Genomic DNA, 13,494 nt, shown 5'->3' with positions numbered 1-13,494 from the left:
CAGGGTGTAGCAGGGTGGATGACAAGACCGCAAGGTGCATAATTAACATTTACAAGCTGACTGTACTCAGCTGCTACTGCTGGCTTCATCTCAGCACCCCTCCTCATGTCTGCTGTCTGCTTTGTTCCCTTTAATATGCGCTCTGCAAGTGACTCTGCAGAGCTCTGACCTCTGACATGACACACCTCGCGAAACCTAGATGCAGTCACCCTTGGTCGGCGGAGAAGATGCCACTCAGAGCAAGAGCTTTGCTCACGTGTAGCCTGCTCAATTTTGTGAGCCATCTCCATTGTCACGGTCAAGCTGCTGAGATGTAGTAGCTCCTCTTCAGAGCACACAAACGCACAGTCAGATGGCAATATGGTGTAATCCTCTAGAGGCAAGTGTGGGGTAGGTGGTGCGTCATGGTGGAGTGTGATATGCCGGGATGTCAGTGCTGGCTTTTGGTAAGAAAGAACACTGCCCCTCTGCACCAGCCCAAAGGCACTTTCCACAAGGGGCTTGTCAGGTCCCATGTTCATTGTGGTTACGAGTGGCCTGTCCTCCATGCTGAATTTGGGATTGCCACATCTATCACTACTGCCTTCTTCTGCTGCTTGTCCATCAACACGATGTCTGGTTGGTCAGCCATCACCTGTTTGTCAGTCTGGATCTTGAAGTCCCATAGGATCTTAGCTCGGTCATTCTCAACTACCTTAGGAGGTGTCTTCCATTTTGACCTTGGGACTTCCAGCCCATACTCATGGCAGATGTTCCTGTACACTATGACAGCTACCTGGTTGTGGCGTTCCATGTATGCACTTCCTGCCTGCATTTTACACCCTGCTGTTATGTGCTGTATTGTTTCAGAGGCATCTTTGCACAGTCTGCATCGGGGGTCCTGCCTGGTTTGGTAGACCTTGGCCTCTATTGATCTTGTACTGAGTGCCTGTTCTTGTGCTGCCATGATTAGTGCCTCTGTGCTGTCCTTCAGTCCAGCCTTTTCCAGCCACTGGTAGGATTTTTTGATATCAGCCACTTCTTCTATTTGTCTGTGGTATACGCCGTGCAGCGGCTTGTCCCTCCATGATGGTTCCCCTTCCTCTTTCTTGTCCTCACTTTCGGTTTTCTCCTGCCTGAGGTACTCACCGAGCCATTTGTCTTTGGGGGCCATCTTTCTGATGTACTCCTGGATCTTAGTTGTTTCATCCTGGACAGTGGTCTTGACACTCACTAGCCCTCGGCCTCCCTCGCTACGCTTGGTGTACAGTCTCAGAGTGCTGGATTTGGGGTGGAACCCTCCATGCATTGTGAGGAGCTTTCTCGTCTTGATGTCAGTAGCCTCTATCTCCTCCTTTGGCCAGTTTATTATACCAGCGGGGTATCTGATGACTGGTAGGGCATATGTGTTGATGGCTTGGATCTTGTTTTTCCCATTCAGCTGACTTTTCAGGACCTGCCTTACTCTTTGTAGGTATTTAGCTGTGGCAGTCTTTCTTGCCATCTCCTCGTGGTTTCCGTTAGCCTGTGGAACCCCAAGGTATTTGTAGCTGTCCTGAACATCTGTTATGTGGCCTTCTGGTAGTTCAACCCCCTCGGTTCTGATCATCTTCCCTCTCTTTGAGACCATGCGACCGCACTTGTCCAGTCCGAATGACATCCCAATGTCGTTGCTGTAGATCCTGGTAGTGTGGATCAGTGAGTCGATGTCTCGCTCACTCCTGGCATACAGCTTGATGTCATCCATGTAGAGGAGGTGACTGATGATTGTTCCGCTTCGGAATTGGTATCCGTAGCCAGTCTTTGTGATGATCTGGCTGAGGGGGTTCAGGCCTATGCAGAACAGCAGCGGGGATAGTGCATCACCCTGGTATATGCCGCACTTGATGGTGACTTGTGCTATTGGCTTTGCATTGGCTTCCAGACTTGTTTTCCACAGCTTCATTGAGTTCTTGATGAAGGCTATTAGAGTCCTGTTGATCTTGTACATTCCCAGGCATTCCAGTATCCATGTATGTGGCATTGAGTCATAGGCTTTCTTATAGTCAATCCAGGCAGTGCACAGATTTGTCTGCCTGGTCTTACAGTCTCGGGTGACTGCTCTATCCACTAGTAGCTGGTGTTTGGCTCCTCTGGTGTTGCTGCCTATTCCCTTCTGGGAAGGGTGCATGTATTGAGCCATGTGCCTATTCATCTTAGCCGCTATGATGCCTGACAGGAGCTTCCATGTTGTACATAGGCAAGTTATTGGCCGGTAGTTGGATGGGGTTGTTCCCTTCTGCGGATCCTTCATGATCAGGATTGTCCGTCCTTGGGTTAACCATTCTGGGTGGGTCCCATCCATCAGCAGTTGGTTCATTTGTGCTGCGAGGCGTGCATGAAGTGCGGTTAGTTTTTTCAGCCAGTAGGTGTGGATCATGTCAGGGCCTGGTGCTGTCCAGCTCTTCATACCTGCCACTCTTTCTTGGACATCTGCCGTTGTAACGGTTACTGGTTCTTGTTCTGGGAGATTGCTGTGATCTGTTCTTAGATCTTCTAGCCACTGAGCATTGGTGTTGTGGGATGCCTCCTTCTCCCATATGTTTCTCCAGTACTGTTCAGTCTCAGCCCTGGGTGGATCTGATCTTGAATTACCCTGCCACTGTGAGTACACTTTGGATGGGTTGGTGGAGAACACCTGGTTTATTCTCCTGGCTTCTGCTTATATATATATACATACATATATATATATATATATATATATATATATATATATATATATATATATATATATATATATATATATATATATATATATATATATATATATATATATATACACATACATATATATGTATAACAATTGTTACTGTTGACCTGTGCTGCTAGAAGAACCCTACCCCCTCGAATGCTAATGTTACCTCTTCTGCCTATTGACATAAATACAACTAAGTTTTGCTTGATAACCATAATTCCTTATGTAAATTTATTTTCTGTTACCTGGGTATGATAAAGCAGAGAAGTATGAAAATATTTAGCTTAGTATGTCTTGATGTATTAATTAATGCTCAAATGAGTGGGAATGAACATTTTCACTGCTTCCTGCCTACACTCAAACTGTGCGGCGTCTCATTCTTCCTCATGGACCTGTAGCACAAAGCTCTGACGCTGATCTGCCCTGAAAGCCTGTCTTTGTTGGACACTGAATGAAAAGACAACTACAAGTCTCATTACCGTTAGATCTGTATTGATCACATATACACATCTTACAGATGTGACTTCTTACGTTGGTTGTAACTTCAGGTAGCTACATAACATTACTGTCATAAAACTCAAAACAGTATCTTAAAAATAACACAATTTACCAACTTAACAATGCCTGATATAAAACGTTGGTTAGGATGTCACATTACGATATTGTAAAACAATATTAGGAACAGATAAATAAAGTGGCGTTACGGGTTAGTTAATAAAAAGTTGGTAGCTACCGCTGAACTTCTACAGCGGAAGCTAACAGTTAGCATTTCACGTTAGTTAGTCAATAGTTGTTTTCTTACCTTCATAGTTGTGTATATATGAGGCAGCATATAACTTGAAACCTTTATCCAATTTGCTGGACGGTGTTTTAGTTATCCTACCAATCCGATGGACATCGGTGATGTTTAACTTTGGCAGCTCCTGTAAACACCGAGTGTAGAACGTCGCCATCACTGAACCGGAAACTGAGGAGTAGCACTAAGTTAAACCCGGAAGTGTTTGTGCAATCAGCCCATTGAGCTAATCTAATCCTGACTCATGGGACCCCGAAATGGACTCAGACTGCCACCTAGTGGCTATAGTAGTCAAATGTTTTTCACGCAATTTGTGAAACACGGGGAGCGTGAGTGAAGTGTCCATTTCCAACCAGTGCCCACTATACAAGGAAAGAGACATAAATGGAACAGAAATTAACTCGTACAATAATTTATTTATTCAGAAACAGTGTGGGCTTTCTTACAATACTGAATGCTCTATAATTGTATTTCTGTTATTTTTTGGTTATGCACATCTGCTAGCTTTTTATTCTAAAAATAAATCTATAAATTTACAGAAGCAAATTATCAAAGTTTTTTAAAAGCCTGTTTTAAAAGCTCCAAATGAGGCTTCAGATCAAACAGCCAAAATTACGCTTCATTGTTTTACAGGAAGAATTAGCATTTGCTGACCCTTGACCTTTAACTACTGATGGATATACAGGAATACAGTGTCAACTCCTCTGAGATAGCACAGTGTGCAATTTTTGGCAATTTCTGTATATATATATATATATATATTTTTTTTTTTTTTATTTAAAAAGTCAATGTATAACATGAATGCATAAATAACTAATTTTATTTCAGTGTTAAATTGTGTACAAAGTAACAGATCATTAAAAATGTCTCCGGACTGCTTGATGATTTTCTTTATTTAGACCCCTCTGATTTTTAATTGGTTACCCCTGGTTTAATGTTTGTAAATATTTATTTCCCGTCATGTGCAATCATGTTTGTGATTGGATGAGTCATAGAACGCAAACACTCATTGGTTAGCTAAAGGAAATCATCAGAAGCAAGCAGGTGTTCTTCAAACTGCTAACGTGAATTGTCTATGCCTTGCTACAATGTCGGATTCAGAAAAAGATGGCGGAATGTCTGAAAGGTCGGACATAGGCAAGAGCGTATCGGGAGACGGAGACCAACAAGACCTCCCTCATCCTTGGCCCTATCTCAAAGGATTTTTAGAAATAGTTGAAAAATTGAGCTTTCAGTTCATATAGTGGTATCTGGCTGTTTTCTTTTAAAGGTTACTTTTATACTTTAAGTAGTTTTTGGAACTACTACTTTTTCACTTTTACTTGAGTAAAGAGGTCAAGTTGATACTTTTACTAGAGTGTTTTTAAACTGCAGTATCCATACTTCTACTTAAGTAACAAATGTGAGTACTTTTGACCCCACTGAATATCACATCATGCTCTCTGCTTCTACAGAGCATAAAAAATAAAAATAAGAAATATATAAAAGATGGATAATTATTTATAACAGGCACAGCTATATGAAGCACAATGCATGCAATAAAAGAGGTGAGTATTTGTTAGGTAAGGCAATCTTATTTATATAGCACAATTCAGAACACAGCCAACTCAAAGTGCTTTACATGAACTAGATGATAAAAGAGAAGGAAAATAAAAGCAGAAGAAAAGCAAAAGATTAATGAAATAATTGGACCACAAAAAAAGCAGAATAAAAGCAAGTTAAAAAAGACTCCATCCACTTATACTTATCGTCCATTCTGTTAGTAGAAAATGATATTTAGGATGCTCATGTACGCAGAATGTTAATGTCTATAAGCGTTATTTCAACTGAATATTATTGAAATAGGATGCAGATAGAGAAAAAGCTCAGTTTCATTTGGTTAACAACAGAACTATAATAGGGAGGATCTCAGTGAAATTGTTCCTGCCTGGATTTTGATTGGGCATATCTATCAGACGCCCCAGCAGCCTGGGTGCTCAGTCCTCTGCTGAGAGAACTCTCCTTTCTCCATGGCTCTGGTATCAACTAGTCTCTCCATGACAACCAGTCTGTGTACAGAGCTGTCAGTCACCAAGTAGACCAACCGAGAGTCTCCACATCCACAGGTAGGTATACGTATATATATATATATATATATATATATATGTATATATATATAGAACTGTTCATTCTACCTGTCTAAGATCTATGTGTTCCACACCTGAATGAGTTTGTTGATGTTTCCAGGGAGTCAGGATGCCTTCGGCTCATGGGAAGACTGATATGGAACGTCTGGGTGTTTTTATGGAGATGAGCTACATCTCTGTAGGAGACAAATACACTTCAGACCAGAACCGTAAGCCGGACGTCGTTTTCATTTACCTGTTTTACAAGATAAACGGCACCTTTCAGAAAACAGCAGTCAGCCAAGGAAAGGTTTAGGGTTAGGGGTTAGGATATGTTAAGATATTTACCTTTGAAAAAAATTTTAAAACATGATTTTATATTTATGTTTGTATAGAAAATGTATAAAAAAAAAAAATAAATAAAATAAACAACCAAAGCTCCTGGTTTAAAGTCTCAGGAGTGAAACTATATGTTGGATATGTTCAGAAAGGTCCAAACAGACAGCAGCAAACCATTTGAAAACAAACCATGCAAAGAGCAGTGTTGCCAACTTAGCGCTTTAGTCGCTATATTTAGCCACTTTTCAGACCCGTCTAGAACTTTGATTTCTAAAAAGCTCCTAGCGCCAAATCTAGAGACTTTTTTCTGCTACTGGAGACTTTGGAGACAACATCTAAAAGCAGCGAACTCTGCTCTCCAGAGCAAGTAGATTGGTAACCCCGCCTCCTGCTCTCCTCTATCTTGTCTGCTGTCATGATTCATGCAGCTATTATTTCATCCAAATGAAAAATGGAGAACAGATAAGCAGATCATGGCTTGTCTACAGTGAAAAGAAGGACTGGGTTATTTACTTTGGCCTTTTTGGAAACACAGGAAGGAGCAATCAGCTAAGTGAGCTTAGTGCTTGGAAAAAATCTTTCATTCCTTTAGAGACAGCATGAAAAGTCAGCTGAGTACAAAACATAGAGAGGAAAACAAGAAGAAAAGGGACAAGAAGAGAGGGACACAACCTAGAACAGATAATGGATGTCTATTCTATTAACATTTCTCTATCTGTAGAATGGGTCTGTTAATGTGTTGTGTTCTCAGTTCAGAGGGCCCACTGCCTGTCTTTGCCTAGGGCCCCACATTTCCTCAATCCGACCCTGGTTTAAAGTCCCTGAATGTTTCCCTATGTTTCCATGTCCCCCAGGTCCTTTCAATGAGTCGGCATACCGCAGCCGGCAGATGCAAGCAGGTGTCTCTAAGCAGCTATGCGCTCTGCAAAAAGGCTTTTTTGACACGTCCTTTAAACGGATTTTTGAGAAAGAAGCCCTGAGTGAGCCCCTGAGACTGGCTCGGAGGAATCGGATGCTGCAGGCCAAGAGGAACGTGGGCAAAGCATTCCTGCCCTCTGGCGGGGTGAAAAAGCTGTGAGGCTCCACGCACATTCACTGACTAAATGTCTGCCAGTGTTCAGGAAGATGTTGATGACTGACAAGGCAGGAAGCAAAGCACCCTGAGTCAATGATGATGTTGGAACTGATGTGTGTCTGCTGGTTTCTTTCTGCCCTCAGCTGTGGTTCTGGTAGCTACTATGGCACCTTGTCTGGACCTATAGAAGCCACAAGTCCACTGTCGGTACCAAAGAAGGTTTACCGCTCACCGGGACGCAACATCATCACCTCCCCACCGAAGAAAGGCAGTGGTTACAGGTTTATGGCAAGCAAAAGATCTAAAGCACTTTTTTTTCAGATTTATGGACATTTCTAGCCAGAAAAAAACCCCAAAATGATTAAGAAAGAAATTGTTTTCTGATGGTCTTTAAAGTGTGTGTGTGTGTTCTTATCCTCAGCTTTCCCAATGTTACCCTGTCCAAAATGGACCCGTATGTCTCCGACCCTTATGACAGAGCCAAAGAAATCCTGAGGGTAATAAACCTGCTTAGAAACACATTTGTTTCAATTAGAATGTACCCAAACTCTCTGCAACAGTTCAAACCTGAAGTCAAAAACATATTATTTATCCTCCAAGGAGAAATATTGTGTCAAGCTTAAGACAAAATAAATCATAGCAAGAAACAGGCTGTGTCTGAACATCCGCCCTACCCCCTCTATCAATCTATAGAGCGTGGACTCTATAGTGGACTCTATAGTGGACTCTAAAGTGGACTCTATAATGGACTCTATAGTGGACTCTAAAGTGGGCTCTATAGTGGACTCTATAGTGGACTCTAAAGTGGACTCTATAGTAGACTCTGTAGTGGACTCTAAAGTGGGCTCTATAGTGGACTCTATAGTGGACTCTAAAGTGGACTCTATAGTAGACTCTGTAGTGGACTCTAAAGTGGACTCTAAAGTGGACTCTATAGTGGACTCTGTAGTGGACTCTATAGTGGACTCTATAGTGGACTCTATAGTGGACTCTAAAGTGGGCTCTATAGTGGACTCTATAGTGGACTCTAAAGTGGACTCTATAGTGGACTCTAAAGTGGGCTCTATAGTGGACTCTATAGTGGACTCTAAAGTGGGCTCTATAGTGAACTCTAAAGTGGACTCTGTAGTGGACTCTAAAGTGGACTCTGTAGTGGACTCTAAAGCAGACTCTATAGTGGACTCTAAAGTGAACTCTATAGTGGACTCAGTAGTGGACTCTAAAGTGGACTCTATAGTGGACTCTGTAGTGGACTCTATAGTGGACTCTAAAGTGGACTCTAGTGGACTCTATAGTAGACTCTAAAGTGAACTCTAAAGTGGACTCTATAGTGGACTCTAAAGTGGACTCTAGTGGACTCTATAGTAGACTCTAAAGTGAACTCTATAGTGGACTCTATAGTGGACTCTAAAGTGGACTCTATAGTAGACTCTGTAGTGGACTCTAAAGTGGACTCTAAAGTGGACTCTAAAGTGGACTCTATAGTGGACTCTAAAGTGAACTCTAAAGTGGACTCTATAGTAGACTCTAAAGTGAACTCTATAGTGGACTCTATAGTGGACTCTATAATGGACTCTATAGTGGACTCTAAAGTGGGCTCTATAGTGAACTCTAAAGTGGACTCTATAGTGGACTCTATAGTGGACTCTATAGTGGACTCTAAAGTGGGCTCTATAGTGGACTCTATAGTGGACTCTAAAGTGGACTCTATAGTAGACTCTGTAGTGGACTCTAAAGTGGGCTCTATAGTGGACTCTATAGTGGACTCTAAAGTGGACTCTATAGTAGACTCTGTAGTGGACTCTAAAGTGGACTCTAAAGTGGACTCTATAGTGGACTCTGTAGTGGACTCTATAGTGGACTCTATAGTGGACTCTATAGTGGACTCTAAAGTGGGCTCTATAGTGGACTCTATAGTGGACTCTAAAGTGGACTCTATAGTGGACTCTATAGTGGACTCTAAAGTGGGCTCTATAGTGGACTCTATAGTGGACTCTAAAGTGGGCTCTATAGTGAACTCTAAAGTGGACTCTGTAGTGGACTCTAAAGTGGACTCTGTAGTGGACTCTAAAGCAGACTCTATAGTGGACTCAGTAGTGGACTCTTAAGTGAACTCTATAGTGGACTCAGTAGTGGACTCTAAAGTGGACTCTATAGTGGACTCTAAAGTGAACTCTATAGTGGACTCTATAGTGGACTCTAAAGTGGACTCTATAGTAGACTCTGTAGTGGACTCTAAAGTGGACTCTAAAGTGGACTCTAAAGTGGACTCTATAGTGGACTCTAAAGTGAACTCTAAAGTGGACTCTATAGTAGACTCTAAAGTGAACTCTATAGTGGACTCTATAGTGGACTCTAAAGGGAACTCTAAAGTGGACTCTATAGTAGACTTTATAGTGAACTCTAAAGTGGACTCTATAGTAGACTCTAAAGTGAACTCTTAAGTGGGCTCTATAGTGGACTCTATAGTAGACTCTAAAGTGAACTCTAAAGTGGACTCTATAGTGGACTCTATAGTAGACTCTAAAGTGAACTCTAAAGTGGACTCTATAGTGGACTCTAAAGTGAACTCTAAAGTGGACTCTATAGTAGACTCTAAAGTGAACTCTATAGTGGACTCTAAAGTGAACTCTAAAGTGGACTCTATAGTGGACTCTAAAGTGGACTCTATAGTAGACTCTAAAGTGAACTCTAAAGTGGACTCTATAGTGGACTCTAAAGTGGACTCTATAGTAGACTCTGTAGTGGACTCTAAAGTGGACTTTATGGTTTTATACATTAGCCAATCAAAGCCTTGTTTTAGTTTGAAATGGACAAACGGGTCCACCCCTTTGGAATGGGGGTAGTTTGGGTTCTTCCAAAAGACCCCAAACATAACCCCATTCCAAAGTGGCGGACCCTTTTTGGAATGACCTGGATGACTGAGAGTCTTCACCAGCATATTGAGAAGAAAACATGATTAATGTCCAAATAACGTAATTTTCAAATTGTTGAAAATATGTTAAAAACTGAGTTTTCAACGTCTTTTATTGGACTAAAATGGGACAAAATCAGACCAACCAAACACAGCCCAATTTTTTACAATTATTTCTGGACTGAATCAAGACTATGACGGGCCGACCCGATTTAGCCTAAAAAGCAACATCTGAATGACGTCTGGTGTTTCGGGAGATAAAATGTTTCTCTAACTGTGATTCGGGGCCACTTCATGGAGAAGTCAGCCCAGTTGGTGAGCAGCTGCCTTCTGTAACTCTAAGCAACTTCTCTGATCTGAGTAAGATTATAATTTCTGTCAGAATCTGTTATTTAATACATAAACATTATGAATGGTTATTTAAGGAGTTTATTCTCAGTGATCTCTGCTCAGGAAAAGAACTGGAGAGAGAAAGCTTCATGTTGGAAACACAGAGCTTTGCGAGAGCTCTTGCAAAGCATTCTGGGATATATCTGCTCATCTAGTGACCATGGGTGATCACTACTTTTCAAGGTGCATTGTGGAAAATTTCGAGTCCACTAATTTTTCATCCATTAGACTTTCTGACACTCACCTAAAATGGCGTAACTCCTGTGTTGCTCTATGTAGGGGTTAGTGTGGACCATCGGACACAGCCATAGAGTGAGATGAGGTTACCTATGCTGCCAGACTACCACCCAGTTAACTTAGCTAGCTTAGCAACCAGACGGCCCTGTCTGCTGAGTTTGCCGCTCCCTACAAGCAAATTTAAAAGTAGGATCATAATCTTTATGAACTGACGTTAAGAAGTTATTTTGGGGTGTACTTTTTTTTTCCTACTTTCTGAGACTGATTGATTGACAGGAAATGGTTAACCGGCTGATATTATGACAGCCAGTAGCCACAGCAGCAGAGGCACAGCAGATATAAAAATAGATTTTCTTATAAACAGGAAAAAAAACTTTCTTTGGTGAAAATATTTAAAAGTATAAAAAGAAAAAGCTTGGTACACTCATCTTCTTCAGTTGGTGGAACAAAGCATTGCAGGACATCCTGCTGAACACAAAACTCTCCAACCACGCCTGCTAATTTTAAAAAGGATGGGCTCCCTGGAAGTACCTGGGGCTAGTTTAATGCATGGAGACAGTCAAATTAGATGCTATGTTTTTTTATTAAAACCAGGCAAAATGTTTGGAGGATGCAGCCTGTAGGACATGCAGCGCAGCCTGCAGCATGTTTCCACCTGTGACTCTTTAACTGACTCATTAAATCTGCCTGTGTACAGAGGGAAGGGGCGATCCATCGCTCCAAACTCAGAGATGGACCCTTCAGGATCAATCTTCACCCACAGGATTATTTCCAGGACAATCCTTACCATAGCTCCAAGACACTCCCACCTGCCCAGAAGCCCCGCCCACTCCAGAAGAAGGCTCCCATGGTTCCTTTCAAGCCCCCGTCCCCCAGCAAACGGGTGACGCATTGCTTGGTTCAATGATGAGTAAAGATTGTTGATGATTGATGCATTCGTCTTGATGTTTGTTCGTATTGTTTCCCGCCTCAGATCGGGGGGGTGAAGGCTGGAACATTTGATGCCTATCCTTCCCATTCTGCTGATCCATATGCCCCTCGTTGCTCCAAACCGACCAATCAGGGACAAGTGTTTCATCCTGCTTCTGGTCCAAAGAGCATGCCAGTTAAAAGCATCATCTCTGCCAACATTAACAGGTGAGCTGCACACCTCTCTGCTGCATCAGCAGCTTCTCCTCCACCCTGCAGCTTCCAGACAGGAGTTAGAAGTTCAAACACTGAGAGGGAAGTTTCCAGCTCATTTATCAAGATTTCATGAGGAAATGAACAGTTTGTCCTCATGACAAAACAAAATGTTTTTACTACTTCAGCAAACATAAAATCTTCTCTGACTGAAGAATATAAAGAAAGAAAAACTTGATTTGGTGTGCAGTTTGAAATACTTAGATTTTTAATTGAGGATCATTTGTCTTTAAAGGACCACGCTCTGTTTCTAACAAGCTGAAACTTCTGGAAGATCATTCAAACTGTATGATAAAGATGCTGCCACCATAAGTACCTAAATAAGAAAAAAGAAAAAAAATGCAACAAACAAATCTATCAGAGCTTCATGAGCACAGGAAGTACTGTAGGTCAAAAATTTCATTCATAATGTTTTCAGTCTGATTGTTGAAACTCGTCTATAGAAACTAAAGTTTTCTAGGGGGAGAAACGTCGATGATTCTACAGTTTGGTTGAAGATGTAAAAAAACTCATCAGCACCAGAAGTCAGGTGCAGCTCCAGCATCTACCAGGTCAGAATGGACGTTTGTCAGATCATCAGTACGGCGGACTCTATTCTCACCAAGTCTGTTCTTGACAAGAACCGAGCAAAGTCTGGACTCGGGGAGAACGGGAGCACACAGAATAAATCTGGAACAGATTTAGAGCTTAATTTAACCTCCTGTTATTAATAGTCTCTAGATAATAATAATAAATTATGACTTTTTTCATTTAGTGGAGAAATAATAATGAACACAGTCCCCCCATCAGAGCCAAAGGTACTTCACACACGGCTATGCAGAGAGAGGGCTGCTGCAGCCAAGGCTAACGTTAGCCCTGGCTGCCACAGACGGGCTAACATCAGCCCTTGCTTCCACAGATGAGCTAACATCAGCCCTGGCTTTTGCAGATGGGCTAACATCAGCCCTGGCTTTTGCAGATGGGCTAACATCAGCCCTGGCTTTTGCAGATGAGCTAACATCAGCCCTGGCTGTTGCAGATGGGCTAACATCAGCCCTGGCTGTTGCAGATGGGCTAACGTTAGCCCTGGCTGTTGCAGATGGGCTAACATTAGCCCTGGCTGTTGCAGAAGGGCTAACATCAGCCCTGGCTGTTGCAGATGGGCTAAGGTTAGCCCTGGCTGTTGCAAATGTGCTAACGTAAGCCCTGGCTGTCGCAGACAGGCTAACGTCAGCCCTGGCTGTTGCAGATGGGCTAACGTTAGCCCTGGCTGTTGCAGATGGGCTAACATCAGCCCTGGCTGTCGCAGACGGGCTAACGTTAGCCCTGGCTGTTGCAGATGGGCTAACATCAGCCCTGGCTGTTGCAGATGGGCTAACGTTAGCCCTGGCTGTTGCAGATGTGCTAACGTAAGCCCTGGCTGTCGCGGACAGGCTAACATCAGCCCTGGCTGTTGCAGATGGGCTAACGTTAGCCCTGGCTGTTGCAGATGGGCTAACATCAGCCCTGGCTGTTGCAGATGGGCTAACGTCAGCCCTGGCTGTTGCAGATGGGCTAACGTTAGCCCTGGCTGTTGCAGATGGGCTAACATCAGCCCTGGCTGTCGCAGACGGGCTAACGTCAGCCCTGGCTGTTGCAGATGGGCTAACGTTAGCCCTGGCTGTTGCAGATGGGCTAACATCAGCCCTGGCTGTTGCAGATGGGCTAACATCAGCCCTGGCTGTTGCAGACGGGCTAACGCCAGCCCTAGCTGTCGCAGACAGG

At 42.8% G+C, this 13,494-nt stretch overlaps 1 protein-coding gene across 1 annotated transcript; it reads left to right on the top strand.

Moving 5' to 3' along the window:
- The first annotated feature begins 5,517 nt into the window (after window positions 1-5,517).
- On the top strand, window positions 5,518-11,710 carry cunh4orf47 (chromosome unknown C4orf47 homolog). The gene is made up of 7 exons (XM_038276964.1): window positions 5,518-5,614; window positions 5,736-5,844; window positions 6,808-7,027; window positions 7,172-7,309; window positions 7,450-7,525; window positions 11,267-11,452; window positions 11,543-11,710. The coding sequence occupies exons 2-7, from the start codon at window positions 5,745-5,747 to the stop codon at window positions 11,708-11,710; spliced, it is 888 nt and encodes a 295-aa protein (XP_038132892.1). The 5' UTR covers window positions 5,518-5,614; window positions 5,736-5,744.
- The last annotated feature ends 1,784 nt before the right edge of the window (window positions 11,711-13,494 follow it).

Source organism: Cyprinodon tularosa, unplaced genomic scaffold (assembly GCF_016077235.1).
Source record: "Cyprinodon tularosa strain WSP-4 unplaced genomic scaffold, ASM1607723v1 ctg1293, whole genome shotgun sequence".
Lineage (NCBI taxonomy): Eukaryota > Metazoa > Chordata > Actinopteri > Cyprinodontiformes > Cyprinodontidae > Cyprinodon > Cyprinodon tularosa.
Note: the sequence above shows the minus strand (reverse complement) of the source record. Positions and strands in the feature narration are given on the sequence as shown.

Bases quoted from the DNA above. Each gene is read 5' to 3' on its own strand.
- cunh4orf47 (XM_038276964.1), top strand. From the start codon at position 5,745: ATGCCTTCGGCTCATGGGAAGACTGATATGGAACGTCTGGGTGTTTTT. The intron at 5,845-6,807 runs GTAAGCCGGACG...CATGTCCCCCAG, and splicing joins ATACACTTCAGACCAGAACC to GTCCTTTCAATGAGTCGGCA. The intron at 7,310-7,449 runs GTTTATGGCAAG...TCTTATCCTCAG, and splicing joins AAGAAAGGCAGTGGTTACAG to CTTTCCCAATGTTACCCTGT.